General features: G+C 46.7%; 2 protein-coding genes across 2 annotated transcripts in view; one reads left to right on the plus strand and one right to left on the minus strand.

The window, feature by feature from the left end:
• The window catches only part of COLGALT2 (collagen beta(1-O)galactosyltransferase 2), a 43,973-nt gene extending 37,112 nt beyond the window's left edge, over positions 1 to 6,861 (minus strand). The window contains exon 1 of the mRNA XM_050307387.1: positions 6,510 to 6,861. Coding sequence (XP_050163344.1) covers positions 6,510 to 6,784 — 275 coding nt within the window. The 5' untranslated portion in view covers positions 6,785 to 6,861. The remainder of the gene's footprint in view (positions 1 to 6,509) is intronic.
• A 3,982-nt stretch (positions 6,862 to 10,843) lies between these two features.
• Positions 10,844 to 21,328, plus strand: TSEN15 (tRNA splicing endonuclease subunit 15). The gene is made up of 4 exons (XM_050306329.1): positions 10,844 to 11,059; positions 11,666 to 11,747; positions 12,898 to 13,033; positions 20,896 to 21,328. The coding sequence occupies exons 1-4, from the start codon at positions 10,844 to 10,846 to the stop codon at positions 21,098 to 21,100; spliced, it is 639 nt and encodes a 212-aa protein (XP_050162286.1). The 3' UTR covers positions 21,101 to 21,328.
• Positions 21,329 to 23,003: the final 1,675 nt, after the last annotated feature.

A 23,003-nucleotide genomic window follows, 5' to 3' on the forward strand; every position in this document is an offset into this window, starting at 1 on the left:
ATTCTACACACACACAAAAAAAAAAAAAAAAAAGGAAAAGAAATCCCTTTTGTCTTTACTCATTGGCCTGTCAGCAGTGCCACGTGTTCATATGAAGGAGCTGGGCATTTTGGCAGAGGAGGGCCAAAAGTCCACCTTGTAGACAACACCAAATTTTTTTTTTTTATTCCTGTCTTTCTTTACCCTGAAACCTTGGTGCATGTGGGCCCCATTTAGCTGTAATCCACCCCTGGCCATGAGCACCATCAGGGTACGCTGGGCTCCACTAGAATAAAGGAAATGAGATGCACAGAAAGAGACTGAATTAATATCTGAGTCTGAGACATCGTCCCACAGGAAGGAAATTCCAGGTTCTGACAGACAGCACCCCACATCACCTCAGCCCTCTCTGCCCCTGTAGCCCATATGGTCTTTCTGGGTGTCTCCCAGGACCCACAGCGAGCGCCGGTGGTGGGTGATGTTCTGCACACCATGTGTGTCACAGACCCCTTTGCAGAGAATTCCGACCCAGTACGTGAAGACTTTCAGTCCCAGGGGACTCAGATAAGTAACTGCAGGTGTGTGATAATTTACACAGAGGATCAAAAAAGCCCTTCAGTCTCTGTTTCAGCGCAAAGCCCTGCTCTTCTCTCCTCAGGAAGGCCCCTGCCACACCTCCCAGGGACTGACCCCTCTCCAGCTGCACTCAAAGACACCACCTGGGGTCTCTTCCTCAGGAATTTGATAAGCAGTCATCAGGCAGAAGACATGCTCCATTTAACAGAAAGATGCAAAAGAGAAATGAAAAAAAAGTTGGTGGAACAACAGTCTTCATCCCAAACGTCTGCCACCCTCAGCCAACACAAAATTCCAAGACACTCCTTGACAGCAACAACCTCACTGGAGCGGGGCTGCCCAGGGACTGTGGAGTCTCCATCCCCAAGATATTAAAAACTTGAACTGAAATGGTTCTGGGCAGCCTTCACCTGAGCCTGCTTTGAGCAGGGACCAGACAACCTTTGGAGGTGCCTTTCAGTGTTAACTGTTCTGGGAGGTCCGTGCATTAGTCCAGTTGGACAAGCACTGAGGAAGGGGAGAGACTTTCCCCCCCCCACCCTCTAGTAAGAGAACACAGCAGGAATTGCTTCCCTGGATCAGACCTAACTGATCTCTGCTTCCAGAAATAAGGAGCTGCAATAGCTTGTATGCCAGGACCATACAAGTGAAATTGCCTTTTTTTTTTTTTTTTTTTTTTTAAGGGACAAATTAACACCACCACTTAACAGCCAATATTGGCTGACGTTCCCACAGCTGCCTCCACGTCCCCCACACCTGGAGATTCTTCAGAGGACACACCAGCACACAGCCTGGACAATCTGCAGCCTGAACTGGATGAGGAATCATTACATAGGGGATGAAGTAGGATTCTCCCTGGGTAGGAATAAACTAGATGACCCCTTGAAGTCTTTTCACCCCTACTTTGTACACATTAAAAAAAAAATCTTTAAAACTAGTTCTCCTTGAGCTTTGAAAGCATCCAAAGGCTTATCATAAACATATTCTGCTATCAAACTCTGTCCTGCTGCTTCTTTGTAGCAACATATTCTTTTATTGGGATTCCAAACTCCAAACACACCTACAAGGCACCAGGAAGACAATGACACAAGGGACAGACTCGTCTCAAAACGTGGCTGCCAAAGGACAGCAGACCAAATAAATGCTTGTGTTTTCAGAGATAAAGAGCACGCAGAATTCAGGCATAAAAAAAAATCCAACACACACAGTGTGTTAGAGTCGATAATCTCACTGAACTCCTGCACATTTCAAGACATAGGTTTTACAGTATAACCCCTGCACCTCTGAGGGGCTATTTATTAATTTCATGAAATATCCAAATATTCACCTTGGTGTCTGGTAGACCCTAATACAAAGTGTGGGACAAGATGCTCTTTAATGGCATCCAAAAGGCATCAGAATCTGTGAATTTGTGAGCACAGTAGGAAAAAACAAAAGAACTCCTGCGGTAGCCATCACAGAGCTGATGCCTCTTTTAACATTTCTCTGCAGAACTGCAAAGTTTTTAGCTGAAGTGTAGGTTATGTCTTGCCATGCAGACCTCAGCAAGGCACAGCAGTAATTTCTGGTTTCCCTTCAAATGTTTCTACTGAACAACTTCATGATGTCAGTTGTTTCAGTTTGCCAAGAGTTAGATGAGGGAGAGAGTCCCAAAGGATAAAAAAACCCCAGTGATTGGGGATGTTGGGATGGGAACAGATCTTTGGCATTCTCTGGTTTTCCATTTCTTACCCAAATTTACTGCACTTGAGCGTAAAAGCGACCTCAACAAGTAAGAAGCAGCAAGCAATGTCAGTTATGAATACTATCTCTGGTCTTGATAAACTCAAGAATCTTGCATAGGTTACTTAACCTTTCTTTCCCAGGTAGAAATTGGAAGTATTTACTCCCATTCTTTCTTTTGATGTAGTCATTTAAATGCAAGTTCTCTGGTAGAAAGACTCTTTGCAGCATCCTGGACAACAGGAACGTCACCTTAATTGCAACTCCAAGGCCATGCAAGTCTAACCTCTCTTAGCACAACTTAGTCTATGACTGTTATTAAAACTACACAATAAATACATTTAAAATACAAACAAATACTAATGAGAAACTGAATCCCACAGGTTTAAACAACAAGCCAAATGAAAAGTCCACTGAATTTCTAAAACCTACGTTTTAATACTGCCACGTGGGAGTCACAGCGCAGGTGAGCACATTTGAAACAGATGCAAAACACCAGTGGACAGAAGCAGGAGAGGCAGAGCCAGCAGACTGGAACTGCAGCATTCCTAAGTGATTAATAGTGACCATGAAGATTAAAGTGACCTGGTTGCCCAAGTGGAAACAAGGACAGAAAGCACAGGGCGTTTGAAAGCAAACTCTTCCCTGTGAGCAATAACAGCCGTTCAAGATTTAAATGATCCCTGCATCTCATTGAAGTTTGTCCTCCAGGTGGAATTTTTCACATTTGAAAAATAAACTGTTGAGGAATAAGAAAATGCTCAGAGTATCATCAGCTAGTTCTAGACTAATAATATATAATTGTGAAGCGTAATTATTATACTGATCTCATCAGCTTCTATTCTAGGCTAGGACCAGCTCTTTTAAGTTGAAACCATTCACTCCCTGGAGCTGTGTTACAGTATATCCACTGATCTCTCAACTGGGATTTATTCCACAGCATACTGTGATCCCCAAAGCAAGCAGAGATTTTCAAGCACAAAAGAACCCAATTACTGTTCTCAAGCACCAACTCATTTATGCAGGCATTCAATCCTCAGGTTAGTAAAAGATGAGAGAGTAGATGCCCCACAATGATGAAGTAGCAGGTATTTAAAGATGAAATTACAGACAACTTTCTTTGCTATACCATCACTTAATCCAAGACTAAGGAAAGTGTAAAGCAATGTGATAAACTGCTGAATAAACAGACTTAATATAAATATATAAATACAAATAAAGAGGTTTCCACTATAGACAAGATGAACCTGTCCAACAAGCAAATACCCTGTACACGGATCTCAGACACACCCAGCATTGATAAAGTACAGAACAAAAAGAAATCCCAACCTCAACCTACAGAAAAGAGGATTGGGACATGCTGACTGTGTAACTTCTGGGTCATTTTTGTCCAAGATAGAGATCGTTTTCCCTCCCTTAACAGCTCTCCAACCCTGGCACCAACAATGCCATAGGCCTTCCCTACATGCCCAAGATTCCCAGCCTGGCTGGGCTGGGCTCAGCCCACCCTGCTGATCGTGCCAAGTCCCACAAGGAGCCCATCAGAAGAACCCTCCCTGGCTACAGATTAGCTTGTCTTGGGTCCAACAGCCACGTCTCCTTAAGGCTCCCCACTGCTGCTGGGCACCAGGGTGTTTCTCACAGCTTGGTGTATGTTTGAGCTGACTGCTCCCAGGGGACAGCCGGGACCTTCCTCCTTCACAAGAAGGGGTGGCTGTCACCTCCAGCACTGCTCCTCCACGGCAACGCCAGAACCAGAACCCAGAGAGGGAAGCTGGGTTCTGTGGCTAAAGCTGGGAGCCTTTGCTGTTCCCACCTGGATGGGCAGCTCCAAAGGCTCACAGACTGCCTGTGCTCAAGTCCATCCCAACAAGCTCAGCAGGGCTGGGACAGAGACCTGAGCGCCTTTCCACAGAAATTCCCACTGCTAAGTCATCAGTGCAACCCTGGGATGACCTACAATCCTCCAAGACAAGGGCAGCTGGGGTTAAGACAGGCCAGGGAGCAGCCCAGGAGGCAGTTCAGATGCAACTTCCCAATTCCTGCCGAGGGAAGTAAGAAAGGAAGGAAGGGTTTAACTGAAAGGCCACGGGTCACTACGGTGCCAGCTGGCCCCAGGCCAAAATATCCTGCTCGACTCATTAGTAGCCAGCAAGTCCTTCCGAGGTTGCTCACCAGGACAGCAACTGTCTTCAGAATTAAGTCATAATTAAGACCAACGGGAAGAAGGGAGCACAGGGCTGCCCAGCGTACATATTTTGCTCAGTATCAGGGCAACAAAGGTTGAGATTAATTGATACAGACTGCACAAAGAAAATTCAATGCCTGCTTCAAACTCATTATCTCTTAACCCATCTTTACTGTCACTCACAGAGCTTGCCCCTAGAAATCCATTTGAGGAATCCACCGTTGAACTTCAGCCCTCAAGCTATGCAAAGAGAGCATATGGGGAGCTTGAGAGATGATATATGCTTTTAATTTTCATTCTCAAGACCTACATTTGGGCATTTTTAAATGCTGACTTAAGACAATTTTGAAGTAGAATATAAGTGGCAGTGGAGGAATAAGAGTCCTTGACAAACACCACTGCCCTGCCCTTCTCACCAAGCTATCCCAGTAACACAGGGACACAGGTAAACCCTGGAATTCATCCACTGAAAGGACTCTGCCTGAAACACAAGATGCTTCCAGAAATGGGTTGTATGGTTTTGTTTGTTCTCAGGAGACTTGATGGATACCATATGTGAGCTTCCTCTGGGTGGGTACTTTGTGTCCTGAACATCTCCAGCTCTGAAAAGTCTTATGGGTGAGCTGAAGTGAACTGGACTAAACCTCTCCAAGGAATCACTGCCACCCTACAGGTACCTCTCACACTCTCTGTGGCAACTCAGAGCATCCTCAGAACTTCCCTTCCAGTGGCTGTGACATTTTAGTCATTCTCATTTTAAAAAGCTTGACATTTGCAACAGCAGATTTTCCAGCTTAACCATGCCTTGTTTCTCTGTGCCATCCCCTTAAAAAGAGAGTGATGTTCTTATAAGAATCTTAGCATATTTTAAGTTACCTTAAAATAAGTCCCCATGAATCCTTTCACACAACGCTGCAGAGTCCTTAAGCACAGCGAGGATAATGCAAGTAATTTACAGAAGAAGTTGTAGAGCCAACCAATTATCTGCAGGACTTAAAAAAGAAAAAGCCCTGAACTTATTTTACACTTGTACAGCGAGAAAGGCATGTCAGGATCCACTCTGTTTTGGTGATCAGGAATGCACATACAACTCCCACAAGTGTTTTATAAACACTGAGCTTAGCTGAATCACAGGCCATACGGGGACTGATAATATTTGCTCTTATACACGTCTGCTACAATGAAAACCAAACTGGCAAAATTCCTACCGGCACAAACGAATGCAGAGTCACGGATCTGCACTCATCTGAGTGTGGATTTACCCACACACAGAAGGATCTGTTTAATGACACTTCAGTGACGTGACCGGGGGAAAGGTCCTCCCCGCACCCCTTTATACAAAGTAAAATTAAACTTTATTGACTTTTTAAGTTAACAGGAGCCTCCCTCCACACTTCAGTGAACTTCGGATCAGGCCCTGTGGCACTATTTCTTATTTTACACCGTTCCCACACTTCCAAAGAAAACCAGTTTGGGGGCCCTGCAAGCAACTCCTGCTCCTCCCCACACTTATCTCAGGTTAAAAGATTAATTTTTGCTTTGTCCCCTTGCAAAGGCAGACTGACCAGTTCCCGGACCGCTCTAATTCCTCCATCCCGACCCCCGTTTGACCGCCACAGCTGCCCCCATGCTGCGATTTCTGAATGCATCTCTGAATCCATCTTCCAGCCTACAGCCTGGCAACAATGCTCCTTTCAATGCCCACCGGCACCTACCCAGCCCGCCCGCTCTCCAGCCCTGGCACAACCCACGCAGCTCCCCACAAAGCCCGGGATTTACCAGCCGGGAGCCAGCCCCACGGAGCTCTCCCGGTCTGTGGATTTGGACACATGCTCGGGCGGTGAATGTTCCCAGGCTCCAGGCCAGCTCTGCTGGGATAACTCATCTCCCTCCGGACTCACGGCGGGACCCGGGGGACCCTCGGGACGGGTGGGCGAGCCAAAAGCCCCTCCGAGCAGAGCTGGCCCGGGCCCCCGCTCCTTGCCGGGGTGGGACCCCCGGCAGGGCCCCGCACATCGCTCCCCTTTCTTGCCCCGGCCCTTACCAGAGCGCGATGCGGCTCTTGGGGTAGCTGAGCCTCTCGATGCAGCCCAGGACGTGCGGCAGGGTGTGCGCGGCGTTGCGGGCGAGGATGGCGAGCAGCACCGTGGGCTGCTGCACAGGCGACTCGGGCAGCGCCGGGGGCTCGGGGCTCGGCGGCTCCGGCGGCTCCGGGGGTGACGGGCTGGCCCCGCAGCCGCCCAGCAGCGGCGGGAGGGGGAGGAAGAGGAGGCAGAGGAGGAGGAGGAGGAGCGGGGGGCAGCCGGCGCTCGCAGCCATGATGGGCGCGGGGCGGCCGCGGGAGCCGCGCCGGCTGTGAGGGGCGGCAGCGCCGCGGGGGGGAGCGGCGGCAGCAGGAGGAGGAGGAGGGAGACAGGACAAGGGAGGAGGAGGGAGAGGGAGGAGGTTGAGGAGGAGAAGGAGGAGCGGAGCAGCGCCGCCTGCCCGAGCCCGGCTCGCCGCACCTCCCCCGGCCCCGCCCCGGCCCCCGGCCCAGGTGGGAGCACAGGTGGGATCGCCACGGCCCCTGGAGCACGGAGGGAAAATTAGTAGCGTGGAGTCATAGAATGGCTTGGGTTGGAAGAGGCCTTAAAGCTCATCCAGTTCCATCACCCTGCCATGGGCACGGACACCTTCCACGAGCCCAGGTTGCTCCTACCTGGCCTTGGGCACTTGCAGGGATCCAGGGGCAGCCACAGCTTCTCTGGGAACCCTGTGCCAGGGCCTGCCCACCCTCGCAGGGAAGGATTTCTTCCCAAATATCCCATCTAAACCTACCCTGGTTCAGTTTAAAGATGTTTACCCTTGTCCTGTCACTGTCTGCCCACTTAAAAAGTCCCTCTCTCTTTTTTTTATAAGCCCTGCTCAAGTACTGGAAGGGTCTTTTAAGGTCTGCCTGGAGCTTTCTCCTCTCCAGGCTTTACAACCCCAGATCTCAGCAGCTCTCCTCCAAAGAAAGGGAATACAAGGGGATACTCCCTGTATTTCATTGACTCTTCTGCCATGGAAACGTTCATATGAATGGGCCAACGACGATTTACCACCAAAATAAATAAAGCATGTCCCAGCAATTAAAATTACTGGGTCATGATCTTAGAAGGGCCGTAGTAATCACAGCTCTCTTAGAAGTTAATAGGATTTGGGCATGCTAAACCCTTTTCAAGATGAAATCTCTAATTAACTCTAAGGGCCCCATCACGGCATATTTGGGTTTTACTGTGGGTAGGTGGTTTCTCCAAGGCAGACAGATCCACTTTAAGCAGGCAGCGCTCTTGGCTGTGTGCTTGCAAAACTCAAATATAGGGAAACTTTTAACAAGCAAACAATTGTCTAGTGATCTATGATGTCACTGTGAATTGCTTGCAGCCCAGATAGTATATATATACATATATATATATATACAGAAAAGAGAGCAAGTTCATGTCTGCCATTCTTTGTTCATAAAACTTATCACCCACACCGAATTATATTGTCTCAGTTTCCTGATCAGATGACTCCCCAAAAAACTAAAACACAAAAAGAAACATCCTAGGAAACTTCAATAAAGAATCTCCAGAGGTCACGGAGTCATCTGCGCTAAAATTTGAGAGACCCCCTCAATTTGTAAGCATCTTCCTGAACAATTACTGCAAATATATTCCTCCTGTTCGCCCCTCACGACACCTTTATAATTGTCCTTCTAGAATGATACATTAATGAGGCTTTTCTTTCATGGTTAGTTTGCCACATGTTGCTTTTATGCTTGGATTCATTAACCAAATAGAAGGAGCAGCTTTGTAGCCTGTGTGAAGTGATTAGGGTTTCACAGGAGCCAGCTGAATCCACACACAGGGTTCTGCTGTTGCCCACAGGACTGCTCCAGTTTGGAGGATGGGGACTAATTATACTTGATGTGGAGGGGTGTAAGCTGGCATTTTCTATCCACTGGACATTCAGGCTGGGTCACAATCCCGATTTTAGGAGACTTCAGGAGAAATGTGCATCTCCTGTGACTCCCCTTGGCCAGGCCTCTCCTGTGGATGGGCACTTCTCATGGGAGGGAATGCAGGGTCAGGATCAGGGCCAAGCAGAGATTATTTCCCCCCAGAAAGAAAGGAAGGTTTGGAAGGAAGCAGCTGCAAAGCCTTTGTTCTGCCTGCAAAGTGCAAAGGTGCAATCCAGTTTGGTGGTGTTGCAGTCAGTGTTTGCAGAAGGCCGACTGTGCCTCTCATCCTGTGCAGCTCTTGATGCCACCAGTGAAATCTAAAGTACTTTCAGTTCTCTTCACACTTCTCCTTTATTTTCTATTTTGAGAACAGCATCAGAGCCATAGCAGTTTGCTGAGCAGCATCCTAAAACCAGTAATTTGCTCCTCCAAGTGACCTTCCCCTCGCTCACACCACTCACTGTGCTGGCTCAAAAGAGAGAGAGCAGCAGATGCCTGAAACATGAGATGTTCTTCCATGCATAAGAGAAAGGAGTCAGCTCAGCTTAATCTCTCACTCCCAGCCACGCAGCACAGGGGGAAAGGCTGGAGAGTTCAGGTAAACAGTTACCCTGACAATGCATGCCACTCCAACATCTCTAAATGAGTGTTGCTTTATGTGCATGTACAAAGAAACCTGCACACATTCTGACTTCTTTATTAGTGGCCAAAATTCTATCCTGTTTGTTGTTTTGTTTTGTTTTGTTTTTTTTTTTAAGCCCATACTCAATCCTGCTGTGACAGGACAATGAGCCACTGTGTGGTGAAACATTTTAGCTTTGAGGAAGAAGCAGCTTTTTGCAGGCCCAAGTCCCGCAGAAATTAATTTGAGCCAGTTGTTTCAGCCTCCTCTAAACATCCAAACACCCAAACACGAAGATTCCAGCTGTGAGAACTGTCTCTGGCAGTGGCTCACTATCTCAGTTTGACAGGTGACAAATTTTCTCCGAGGCAGCTTTCCTCTAATTTAGGCTTGTTTCCCACACAGTGGAAAACAGAGGATCTATCCTGCTGATATTTACAGACAAGTCTATTTCCTTTCATTTACTTCTTCACCTCTGAGGGCTCAAATCCATCCAATTATTTTCCCAACAGTTGAGTAAACCACTGTTGCCAGCTCTTCCATGAACGTCTCAGAGACTGGATTACTTTTCTTGTTTGTTTATTTATTTATTTATTTAGTACCCAGGGAGTTGAAGTGCTAGCTAAAATAGTGGGTTTTAATCAGGTCAACCTCGTCAGAATTGGTTAAGATTGTCTCCAGTATCACTTTCTGTGGATACAACCTACGCACCAATTTATGTATTAAATATGTATAGATTAATTTTCATTGATCCTCTATTACAGAATAACCATTAAACCTATAAAGAAGAAAGGTTAAAGACAGGACAGTTCATTTTTCAGTAGGCCCTGTGTCAAACCGACCTTCTCAAGATCCTACTTGGTGTTTCCTCCAATCAGTGCAGATGTTTGACATTTTCCAAACTCAGCCAGATTTTTCTTGGTGTAGCCTGACCAAGTACAAGCCCCAGTGTACAAAAGATGTCTTTGCAATCTCTCACCTGATGCTACAGACAGTGCACAGCTTTTTTCTTGGGGGGGGATGGACACCAGCTTGAAGCTCTTCAGAGACAGAGACAGGCTTGAACCTTCAACTTCATTCAAACCAGTGTTTGAAATTCATCCAAAGAGGCACTAAGGCAGATGGAGCTGGTGAGCCAGACCTGGGACACTTTGCATTAGGCAAAGCAGATTCTCAGCCACCATATATTAATTAAATGTTCTTTAAACATTTAACCTTTCTTCCTCATAGGCTCAATGATAAACATATACTAAAGCATAACTGAAAATTAATCTATCTATATATATATTTAATACATTAATCTGTGTGTGGGTTGTAACCGCAGGAAGTCACGTTGGGGGTGACCTTAAGCAATTCCGAGCACGTTGGCCTTTGTTTAAAAAAAGAAAAGTCATATAATAATAATAATAATAATAATAATAATAATAATAATAATAATAATAATAATAATAATAATAATTCCTTATTTTAGCCAGCACTTCCATTCCCTGGGCACTAAATGAATGAATGAATGAATGAATGAATGAATGAATAAACAAACAAACAAATAAGAAAAATTAGCCATTAGAAAATGAGATCGGGAAAGAACACTTTGTGATAAGGAATATATATATATATGTAAAACTTATAGGGTTTAAAGCAGCGCTGGGCTGGGGAGGTGGAGGGAGGGGGTCGAGGGGGTCGGAACGGAGTTGGGGCGGAACCATGGGAGCGGCGCCGCGGTTTCCGGGGAGAGCCGGGCCGCGCGTGGCGCCGCCCGGAGCGAAGCCGCGTTGCGCAGCCCAGGCAGGGCATGGAGCCCGCGGGCACTGCGGGCACTGCGGGCACTGGGGGCCTGTGCCCGGCCATGGGGGGCCAGGGGGGCTCCGACCCCGACCAGGGGGGCCAGGGGGACACAGACCCTGCCCAGGGACGCACCGACCCGGGCCAGGGCACCTCCGAGAGCGGACGGGCCCAGGGCGGCTGGGCGGGGGCGGCCGGAGGCAACTGGATGACGGCTCACCCCACGGTAGGAACCCGCATCGCCTCCTGCATCCCGACGGGATTCCTCCCTCCTGGCTCCGAGGGACATCTCCTTTCCCCCGTTTTCCCCCAGGGAGGCGTGCTGTATAACACGTATTGTCAGTATAACACATAGTGGGTGTCTCCGGCCGCCGTGGGGTGCTCGGGGAATGCCCCCCTGTCAGCGGGCGAGGGGGGCTGTAAATCACGGAGCCACAGCCGGGAAAGGTAAATGCCTCAAACCTTTAACTCCGTCTCGATTTTTAGCGCTTTGGCTTTCATTTTGGCCGTCATGGTATGCTGGTGTGCCGTAGCAAAAATAGGCAGGATGATTTACCCGAAAATAGGTATTGCACAAAGCTAGAGCTGTTCCAGGAATAGACGTGATCCCTCATTTGTTTGTTTATTTTGCCTGCTTTTTCAAAGTGCAAGGGGAATGTGGAAAAAGGAGCTTTTAAGATATCATCAGAAAACAAGTCCTGCTTTTTGATTGCCTTAAAAAGCTGTTTTCAGGCTTCAGTGGCTCTGAGGGCTGTACAGGTTCTGGGGCTGGTCTGTGCATACTTAATATAGCTTGTGTTTTCCTTCACCAACATTGCTTTTTGGGTCTCAGTTCACAGAGATGATGTCACTTGATGTGTCTGACAGCACTCAAGTCTACACTGCATTCCTGGTGTACCTGGACCTCCTAGAAGGTAAATCAGGGAATTGGCTGGGTGGACACCTCGACAAATGTCCTTGCCTTCAGGAGCTGTTGAATGAATTGTTTGTGCACTGGCAGGACCTTTCCTAGGAAGGCCTTGGTGCTCTTTCTGAAAGTTCTGTGGCTGCAGGTTTTTATCCTGTGCCTACCTGGAGCCTTGGCGAAAAGGTCTTATCCAGCTCTCAGAGGTGCAGGGTTCCAGGGCAGAGGCAGGCAGAGTGGCAAAAAAAAAATAGCAAAAGAGGAGCAGGGGAAGGAAAAGGAACGTAGAGAGGTGAAGTTACAAGTTCAGTAGTTGTGCACAGAATAACACAGTAATTTATAACAAATGGTAGAGGTTGTGCTTAGGGGTGCAGTTTAGTGAGGGACCTGGCGGTGTCAGGTCAATGGCTGGACTTGATCTTAGAGGGCTTTTCCAGCCTGAATGATTCTGTGAAATCCAGTGCAGTCCTCTGGTGTCTGCTAGGAGTGGAACAGAGCTATGTGATACATAAACTTCTGCCTGGATCCTTCCAAGTTGGCTTTTTTGAACAGGGACTGTGAGTAGGCAGCCTGCCAGCCTAATAAAAATATTTCAGTTTTGCTTGGAGCCTGGTGGTTCTCAAGGTCAGGGAAGGGAGGGATTTTACAGGCCAGAAAGTGCTGTGTCTGTTATTGTTACACCTCTGAAGAAAATGCCTTAATAGGCTTTAAGAGGAGGTTTCTGCAGTTCTGCAGCACAAACTTCAGCCTCGTCCCCTCAAGCAGAAGGGGAGGGCTGTGCTTTATCAAGAATCGTGTTCTCAGCACCTGCTCTTTCACAGCTCAGGATACTGGTAAAGTCCAGATTTGGATTGCAGTGCTGCAGGTGACTAAAGCTGTGTGTGGTTTTATCTTCTTTTTGCCTTTCTGGAGGAAAAGCTTTGTCAGAGCCTGCTCAGCATCCATCAGTGGAGCTCTGGAGCCAGCAGGCTGGTGCTGCTCCGTGGATTTCTTTAACAGAATTGTCTCAAAAGGGCAGTTTGGCAGATGAACAGGGAGTTTTCCTGTGAGGAGAGGGAGGGGAAAGCAGAACCTTAGGTGTCACCTTAAATATTAAATTTGAATGATTAAAAGCTGTGTTTTGTGTTCTGGTCCTTCTCATCACTGATGAACCTTTCCAGGGAGAAACTGGCACGAGGTGAAGCCCGTTGGAGTAGCAGAACTGCAGCTGGTGTGTTTACATGCCCGTGCAAGAGAGCAGGAGGGTCTCCAGGTGATGGTGCCGGTGCCTGCCCACGTCCTGATAAGCCATGAGAGGTGAGGACGTGGTCAGTGCTTGTCCCACGTTACCAGTCACGTAAAATGAAGCACAGATATAATTTACAAACCCTGCTGCTGGCTTTGTCAGGAGTGGAAGGGAAGGGGGGAAGCAAAGGAGGGTCGTAGGAAAGCAACATCTCAGCCTATGGGCAGAGTTACTTTGGGTGCTGCAAACACACAGGCAGCTTGGAACACTAAAGAAACCTCAGCTTTGCATCAGTTTCTGCCTCTCCCTCTCTGGAAGTGGTGCTTGGATGTCAGCTTCCCACAGCAACTTCTCGTTGCTTAGAGCTGCATGTGCTCCAGGAGATATCCATGGAGACCAAAGCACGTGTTTGAGAGGCAAGGTTAGAGTAAAAGGCCTTCACATCTTATGTTTTGGACATTCTTGTGCTGATTTTGTAGTCTGGGAAATCCAGTGATGCTTTTCGAGTTGCTGGACTTAAAAGTACCTAAGAGGAAAGAAATCCACTTGGAGCTGTCTAGGAACAAGCTTTTTTTTTTTTTTTTTATTGTCAAGTCTGTGGATAAGCCTTATGTGGTTTGGTTTGCTTTTGTTTTGAAACTGTACTTCTGGTACTTTCAACAGGAAATTCCTCTTACTTATCTCGAGTTTAATGTGTCTGTGATTTTTGACTTACTTTCCTTATGCATGGCAGAGCAATTCTCAAGCAGAGGACAAGACAGCTATGAATTTGTGTTATTGCAGATATTTGCAGCCGAGAGAACTTCCACTTCAGTAATTTTACAGTGTGTTTTAACTGGCCCTCAGAGCAGCTCAGACACTTAATGGGATTTACACCCTGATAAAGGCTTCTTTCTCTTGCTGGTATTTGCCAGTCTTCCCTGTGATGTCTCTGCAGACCTGGACTTACTTCAGCAGCATCCTACGATTGTACCATTTTTCAGTTTCTTCTGTTCCTGCTCTTGGCAGGAGGTGGCTCAGGGCTGGTTTTACAGATCTTGTTGGTTTTTGCTGTCTCCTCTTGCTCTGTGGGCAGCAGCCTGACACAGTAGTAGGTAGCTGATGAGTTACACTCAGTAGATGTGTGTGTGTGTGCACTGTAGGAATGATGTTTTTGCTTTTTTAATGCTGGGGTTTAAAAGTGACAGATTGCTGTCTTGCCAGCAGACTTCTGTCTTCGTTTTGCTGTGCGTTGGGTGAGGGGGACGAAGATGATTTACTAGATACTGATGGATTTTAGTACTATTTATGTCCAGAAAATCTCATATTTGGAAGTACTGTTCGGTCACTTTTGTGGGCTTGGTCTTGCAAGAGAAATACGGTGTGACCTCCACACCAGAGGAAAGCTGCTAAGAGGGTCTTGCAGGATGAAATGGATGCGCTGCAGTTCTCATCCCAGACGAGATTTTGGGTGGGAAAAGAAGGCAGCAAATGACGGGGTGGGATCTTTGAGGAATTCCACCTACGCGCTGAGTCGCTGTGCTTGTTTAACGTAGTACGCTTCCCCCTGGGCTGGAAACTTCGATTCCTGGCATTGGGTCAAGGCCAGAAGTATGTTCTGATCGACTTTTAATGGCAGATATTCCACTGCATGCATGTCCTATCTTTCACTGTCTCATTGGAGCTTTTCATTGGGAGCCTCTGACCTTGTTTGTTCTGTGGTGATGCTGTTTGCTCTGCCCGCTGGCACCGGAGTGTCTGGAATCCCTTGCTGGAAGGATGTGTGTTAGGGAGGCAAAGAGTGAATGCATCACATTGATTAAGAGTACAGTTTGTGACTAGGTTTTGCTGCAGAGCAGCTACATAGGGCATGTTGTCACTAAAATGAGCTGAATCCCAGGCTGTAATGCCAGGTGAGTCTGTAACAGCCTCTATGTGTTCAATATCCGTGGATGTTGTCAGACTGGAAGATCGTCTGCACTTGTGTTTGTGTTGTTGAAACGTGCATCTGCATTTTGTTCAAAGCAGTGCCTCCACTGCTAGAAGTAGAGGAGGAGGTATGAGTACAAGTGAGTGCACCTCAATGTTGAAAATGAGCCCTGGGAGGCACTTGGGAAGGTGAAAACTTTCTGTCCCCGTTTCTGGGCCTGGAACTGTGCTAACTGCAAAAGCAGCCAGTAAATGGCAGCGTTTATGAGCAGCATTTCCTTGCTTAACAGTAAGGCCTGGGAAGGCCTGGATGTGACAGATCAGTCCCTTGCAATCAGACTTCCATCTTCGTTCTGCTCTGTGTTTTTCTAAGAGCTTATTGATGAAGGGGAAGAAAAATAATTTACTAAGCGTTGATGGATTTTAGTACTATGTGTGTGCTGAAACAATCTCACATTTGCAAATAGGGGTCAATCACTCTTGTGGGCTTGGTCTTCCAGAGACATAAAGGCTGGTTTTCCTCTTCAAAGCCACGTCAGGCGAGCTCTGCCTTCCCAGGTGTCTCGTGAAGATTTCCTGCTTGGCTGCCACTGAGAAGTGAGTCCTTAAAAGGCCACAGTAAAGTTGTTGTGGAAATCACCAGCAAGACACCTAAGCAAATTACAGATACGAGTGCCCTGCAAGAAAAATAACCTGCTCGATGTTTTTTAGCCTGTTATGGGATTTCAGTGTCCAGTCTGTGCATGACAAGGTGATTGCTGAAGGCAAAAGCTGTTCTGCTTACGACATGCACTGTCTACTTCTGAAACAGCTCGCTGGAGGCTGATCATCCTGCCCTGACAGCCTAGGAACTTGCTGAATCACAAAATTATGGGCTCTGAAGCCAAGTAGGACCACCAGTATAAATGGTGTCTTACAGTCTGCTTCGTGCTGTGCGTGCTTCTTCTTCAAGTGAAGGTTGAACCTTCCGTGAGCAGAGACCTGGGGGACACGGTGCAGCTTCTGTCTGTCTTGGCCCACTGTCTCAGCCACGCACAGCTGGCTGAGGTTTGGAGAGCCGTGTGTTTGTCCACCTCTGAATTCAGCAGGGATTCAGGCTTGTCCACCTCTGAATTCAGCAGGGATTCAGGCTTGTCCACTCTGAATTCAGCAGGGATTCAGGCTTGTCCACTCTGAATTCAGCAGGGATTCAGGCTTGCAGGAGGAATTTGTGGGTCCATTGGCTGGGATGTGTTTGCTGCTCACTAGGACGTACCTAATTGTCGGTGCATTCCAGAACCGTGGCAAAGGTAGGAGAGCTCAGTGTTGACAGCTGGATTTTTCAGATAGCCTTGAAAGCCTTGGTCCTTCAGGGACCAGGGAGTTCAGATTCCAGATCTGATAGAATTAGGCACTGTCTGTCCTAGACAAATAACACTGTCTGAGCAAAATGTTACTGATAAACTGTCAGATTAAATGATACATCCCTGCCCTGTTTGTTTTCTGTGTGCAAGTGTTGGAAATGAAGGATGTAGCTGGTTGCCTGAGGTCATGGAGACCTACAGAATTTGGTTTAGGCTAAGAGGGAAAGACTTCTGTTGTTAAAATGCCAACCTAATTTAAATGTTTCATTTTAAAGCTGATCAGCATCCCGAGAAGGAAATCTGAGGACTGGAAGTGATTTACTCTGTTCAAAATCTGTAGATTGTGAAATAAAGATCTAATCTGAAAAAGTCCTGATATTTTAAATGCACAGGAAATGTGATGTGCTTCTCATCTTGCATCCTCTTAGTGGTTTTGTCAGTAACTCTCCTGCTATAAGCATCATTTGAGTTTATTGATACAGTAAATCACACATGGAAAGTGTAATTAAAGGCTCCTAAATGCATTCTCTCTGTTAATATTTTAAATGGGATTGATGTGCCTCCTACAGCACAGTTGGTTATACAGTGTTATGAAAGAATGTGCTGTAGTTGGTGTGTCTTGTAGGACTTTGCTGAATTCTGATTCCTCTCTTTTGTGTGGTTTGTCTTCAACCTCTGTGGCAAAAAAGTCTTTATATTCCTCAGGGTGTTTCAACTCCTTTTGCTGATCACTCTGGCACGTGGTGTTTTCTTTGCTTTTAGAGTTGGGTTTTTTTCCTGTTACAAACAGCTGAGCTTCTTCCAGCATTCCCCATTCCTGTAACTTGGAAACAAACCCCAAGGAATAGTGGGGTCCTTCTCCACCTTCTCCCACCGCCGTGTGCTCCTTCCCCCATCTTTCAAGGCTCTGGGTTAATCTCGCTGCCTGCCCTGCAGCTGGGACTGGGGCAGCGTTCCTGGTGGGGAGCTGTGCTGGCTAAATTTAAGGAATTGTGCTTCCTGGGAGGTTTCCCCTGCTTGGTACTGACCCAGTGTGGTACAATGGCACGCTCCAGTGCACGGAGTAATGATCTCTGCTAGTGGCACACAGACCAACTTGTGTTGACTCTGCCTTGGGTGGAGGGGAGGGAGCTGTTGGGGCTGGCCGAGCCTGCAATGAATTATTCATCCAAGTATAAAGGGCAGATTGAAAGCCTTTGGCTTTTATGGGATGGAAGGCAGTAGTTCCATTTCAGCTCAATGGAGCACTATGCAACCTCCATAAAACTGCTCTGAGCCTGCAGTGTTACGCTGCTTCTCAGAGGCACTTGCATGGGATGTGGCAGTGAAATGCTCTTTTGTTCCTCACGATTCTGTTCTTCGTTTTTGGACAGTCATTTGAAACCTCAGGCTACAGCTGCCTCAGAGTCCCCAGCTCTACACCTGGTTCTTTCCCTGGGGAGAAAAGGGCAGCGTTGCTTTGTTAGGAGAGACAGCACAGGTTGCTGATGGGTGTTGAAGGCTTACTTTAGTACCAAATTAAGATGGGGGGAAAGATGGAAAATTCCCCTCATCCCTTTGGATGGATTGGTATGGATTGCTTTGTTTTGATGCTGGGTTTTGGTTTGGTTTTAAGCTGTGAATTACAGCAGTCCTAGGAGACCAGGTAAGCTCACTGTTGCCATTTAGTTTGAAGCCAACAGTGAAGGCAGATCAGGTAACACAGTGCTGCTACATTCCCTTGAGTGGTCCTAGCATGATGTTAAGCTACACTTGCTCCTAAGACTAATCCTTGGGTAGAAAAAAAGCAATCTCTAGTGACAGGAGTTTGTAGTTTTCTAGAAAACCTTTTCTAAGCCCTTCTCATGGTGCAAAGTGCTTTAGAAATGCCAGCTCTTTTTACTTTGAGTAGCAGCGTAAGGTGAGCTCCTTTGCATCTCCTACAATGTGTGGTGAATGTGAGCCCTGGGTGAAAAGTGAGGGCTTTGTCCTGCTTGCATTTGGCTTTTTGGGAGCAGATCCTGGATTGTAGTGAACATGCAGGCACCATCAGTCTTTAGAAATGGGTTTTCAGGCTATGCTGGAAGCCTTGGACTGCATGATCTGTAACAGATGAGAATACTCATAAAAAATTACTTAGTCATATTCTACTTATGGCACTTAAATTTAAGACTTTTCCAGTGATTCTTTTGGTGCCTGTATCCCCCTAGCTTATATATGTTATTTTCCTTTCACGGGCTTCTTGTCTAGGGCTTCACTGCAGTCACTGAATTCAGCTGTTGTGTGAGATGGGCAGCCTTGAGAGCTGTCTCTCTTGAATTAAAGGCTTCTTGCCTTGTTTAGGAGGTCAGACTTGCACTCTGAGTTTCAGGAGGCCAGCAACACTTCTTGCCTTTTTGTTTTCCCCATAAACGGTGTTGGATACATCAAAAAGCTATACCATTCCTGCAATATTTCATCTTCCTGTTTATGGCAGGTAGCAAGTGCAGTGAGATCAGAACCCAGATGTTCTCTGACCCCTTTGAAATGCCTGCTGGTGCAGGGAAACGTTGTGAACACGCTGGACACAGAGGCTGACGGTGATGCCTTCAGGGGAGGAGAGGAAGGGACGGCGGCGTCTGATGCAGACTTCCTGAATTCCAAAGCTTATTCTTCTAGAAGATACCCTCTCACCAGTCTGCAGATGTGCTGCACTGCATTATGGCTGGTTGTGGTATGCACAAGTGAGAGCTGTTGGTTTGGGTTGCCTGTTTAAAAGAGAATGGGGAAGAGGAAAGCTGCATTTGCAGTTGTAATTCCTGGTGGTGACAGCAGCTGATTCCCCGTGTACAGTGGAAAGCACTGGGCTCTGTGGACAGCAGTTAGCAGATCATCCTGAGGCAGTGGCATGGCTTCGTACCCTTTACATAAACCCTGGAACTTGGTCTGCTGAAAAGTCAGTCAGGGATGCAAAGAAATGGGGTTAATCTGTTGTCAGGACCTGGCCACTTTTGGGATCCTGGTGTGTCTTCTAAGTCCTAAGTGCTAAAGGGGGGGAAATAAAGGGGCAGATGTTGGTGCTTGGTATAAGGAGTTTATCTTGCAGTGTAAGGAGAAATCATGAATGATCAGAAATCTGGATCTAAGGCCTCACTGTTTCATCCATCCCCTGATAGACTATGAGGAGAAATGTTGATAAGTACTAAAGAAAATAGGAAGGAACTTCTGCCTTGGCTGACAGGTGAATCCAGACCACAGCCTGAGTCTGCTCCCAGATATGGGGCTGTCCACACTCAACACCAGTTTGGTTTCTTTGGCTCCCAAAATATCTTTCCTGGGTAGCTGTGCCCTTTTATTTGGTCTTTTATTGTTAATTCCCTATCACATTCCCAGGAGAGGAGAGAGATTAATATCCACTGCTTCCTAAAAGCCGTGGATAGTTCTTTCCTCAGTGGTATCTCTTACCTTACTTGTTCAGTTGTTATGAAGTGTGCTGTTGTAGGAGAGCTTTCCACAGCCACAGTGTCTCTGTTGCCTGCAATCACTGACTATATTGTATTGCCCTGCTTTATGTGTGGGCCAGTGGTGAAAGCAGAAGGCAAGGCAGCCCGTCCTGGATTGAGCCAGGCTGAATTATGCACAGTTCAGAACACAGATGGGTACTTAAGAAGGTCATGGGTTTAACAGTGTAGGCTTTCCAGGCTGCTGCTTATTCTCTGCTGCCTTCCATTTGGCTTTTATTAAGGGATCAAAGAGGTTTCGAAGGAAGATGATGATTAAAGTTTGAAAGCTGATGCACTTAGAAAGAGCCTTATTTTCAGCTGCAGTGTCCAGCTTCAGGCATGGAGGGTGGGTGAGATCTCCAAGGCATGTGAAATGAGGGGTGGTTTTTCCTAGCGCATAGCTGACCTGTTCCCAGGGCATAACCTGTCCCAGCAATCCCAGACAAGCCCTCTGGATGAAGGGAAAGCTCCTTATGGACATCTTGGTGGGGGGGTTCTTATTGTTCTGCCCCTGGGCACTGCTCTCTTTCAGTACTAGTTCCCCAGTCGTGCCAGGAATCCAAGGATCAGTGTTGTCCTCAGCTCTGAACTGAAAAGTAGCTGGCATGTTACTCTTCAAATAAGCTAAACAGGAAAAATTGCATAACTTTGTCTTGCATTTTTAAAGAAGGCATTATTTATGCTGACCGTCCCGAGGAGCATTAGTCTTGTGGCTTCTAGTCTAGACAGGGAGGTAAAGAAACCTGGCTTGGGCTCCTGGGTCTTCCACAGTCTGGCAGAGAGCTGTGGCACAGAGACTGGAAGACTTGCCTCTGCAGATGGATCAAGTCTTAATTATTTAGCTCTCTAATTGAACACGGGGTGTTATTTAATTAGGTTTTTTTATTTCAGCCTAATGAAGGCAGGGCCATTAGAGATTGCCATGCTCAGGATGACTGAGACACGTGCACAGGAATGCACCAAAGGAAAGCTCCATTTCCAGCAGAGCTGTGTGTGACTGGTATATAGGTATAAGATTCCCTGCTGTTCTCTTTTGTTGCTTGATTATGTGACTTTGGCATTTCATTAGAGCAGATGTGATACTTTCTTTAGTGGAGGCAAGTTTGCAGGGTAAAACCAGGCTGAATAAAAATAGCAGTTGTGCACTTCTGCCTTTGTGCCATCACAGGTGGTTGTGGACTCCTTTCTAACTGATTTTTTTCTTTTTTTTTCTTTTTCTAGGTTAAGGGAAATACTGAAAGAAGCCTCCCTCCCACCAGAGGATCCCGACACCCCGCTGTCTGTTACCTTGGCCATAGTTGAGACAGATTCCACAATAGTCTATTATAAAATGACTGATGGCTTTGTGATGCCAGACCCTCCTGATGATAATGAAGATGGGGACAATAAACAGTGGAGAAAGAAAAGAAAGAAGCCTTTCAAATGATCAGGACAAAAACGAAGACTTTTCTCGAGCTCCTGTGCTCAAACCTAAACAAATCCAGGAAGCGGTGTGTGTAAATACACTCTGCCTTGGCATATCAAGGATCTCTTCAGAGAGAACAGGGGTTTGTGCAGCTGCACTCTGATGAAATGCCATTTGGGGTATGAAATAGGTCATGCTTGGAGACAGATTGATCCTGACTAATAAATATATTTGTGAGATGTTTTCAGAGCTGGGCTCCTTTCTATCTGGTCAGGTACACAACAGAATAAACACATCCTTACCCATACTGTAATTATTGCTTACAGGTAAATCTGAAGGGTTTCTGGCAGGAATACTGATACCAAGTGAGGAGCTTTGTAGTTTACAGAGTGTCTTTGTTCTTAGCACTGTCAGAAGCACTCGTGCTGCCCCCCAGGCTACATTTCTGAACGCTTGCTTGCTTTCCTCTGCTTTTGGAGAAAAAGCTTTTCTGCAGAAATACTTTTTTTTTTTTCCCCTGCAGAGGGAAAACTGATTATAGCAATACCAGAGGCAACTGAAACACCAAAGTATGTCACCTTCTATGGTATGAGTGAACACTAGTTACCTGCTTCATGCACCAAGCAGGTTTCTAAACCCATTGTCATTCCTAGGGTTTATTTATTTATTTATTTTGGACATAGCTTTGCATTTTGGAACTGGCTGCCCAAGAGGTGCTTCAGCTAGGAGTCAGTTAAGAGGGAAAAAAAAATTACTCTTAGTTTCTTCTACAGGAATTTTCCACGTCTTTCACGTAGAGATCTTCTTCAGGTCAAACTTAAAAGAGTTCCTTGGCAATCAAATGGCATCCCAGAAGCAGCTTCTTGAGCACAGAAATGTCCCTGTGACAGCTGTGGAGCCAAGGATCACACATTCAGAATGCGAAGCACAAGAGCCCTTTTTCTGCGTGGGTATAAGAATGGGAGGGAATCCAAAAAACCAAGCTGGAAATGAAAGGCCATTTACTATATCCCTGTGACTAGGGTGGATGTTTCTATAGCTGTGGAGTTTGAACCTGCTTTGGCCAAATATGCTGAGAGGCAGAATGATCCCACAGGCAGAGCCTGGGGCAGGAGCACCCTTGGAGGAGAAGGAAGGGTCGCTGTCACCTGGAGCTCTACATGACACCTTTTCCCCATACAGCAAGGGGAGGACCGTGGGTCTGAGGGCATCAGTCATGGAGGAAGGCAAAGAAAAAATTCTTCCTCTCTCTCTGCTGCTCCTCTCATGGAGGAAAACCATCATTTTATTTTGGTCCAGTGCCATACTGCCTTAAAAAGGGTCCCTGTGTGGCTGACTCCAGACGTGCTGCGTGTGACCTTAACATCAATATTTCATGTGCTCTGCAGCCTATTCCATAAAGTAGGTCTTGCAGTTTGCTGGGCTACATCCCACCAGGTAAACTGCCTTTGTTATAAGCTGTGAGATAAATACCTCAGCCCTGCTGTGAGCATGTGCTGGAAAAGAGCTGGGTTTGTGTGACAGAGGCTTTAACAAATGGGGCACGTGGCAGAATTTATATCCGAGCAACATGTACTTAACCCCAGAAGCAAACTATTTTGCATTTGCTTCAGTTTCTGGGAAACACTGCCAGTCTACAGTTTGCTGTATGACTGATGCTTGGCTTTACCCTTCATTTTATTGTTTCCATGCACAGAAAGAGGAGCATAACTTGAGCCTGCTCTTCTATCCGCTGAAAACTGCAGAAGCCGAGTTGGGGAAACTGTGTCCAGAGGCTTTGATTTCTGTTTCTTCTTGTGTCCCACTGAGAGATGATTACATGGGCCTTTTTCCAGCCTCTCTAGATCGTGGTGGTTCTTTATTTCTGAGGGAAAAAAAGCACAGAAGAAAAAATAACATCACAGCACTGTTTGTCCCGTAGGTA

The sequence above is a fragment of the Myiozetetes cayanensis genome, unplaced genomic scaffold (genome assembly GCF_022539395.1).
Source record: "Myiozetetes cayanensis isolate MyiCay16 unplaced genomic scaffold, myiCay2020 scf12, whole genome shotgun sequence".
In the NCBI taxonomy this organism is placed as follows: Eukaryota; Metazoa; Chordata; class Aves; order Passeriformes; family Tyrannidae; genus Myiozetetes; species Myiozetetes cayanensis.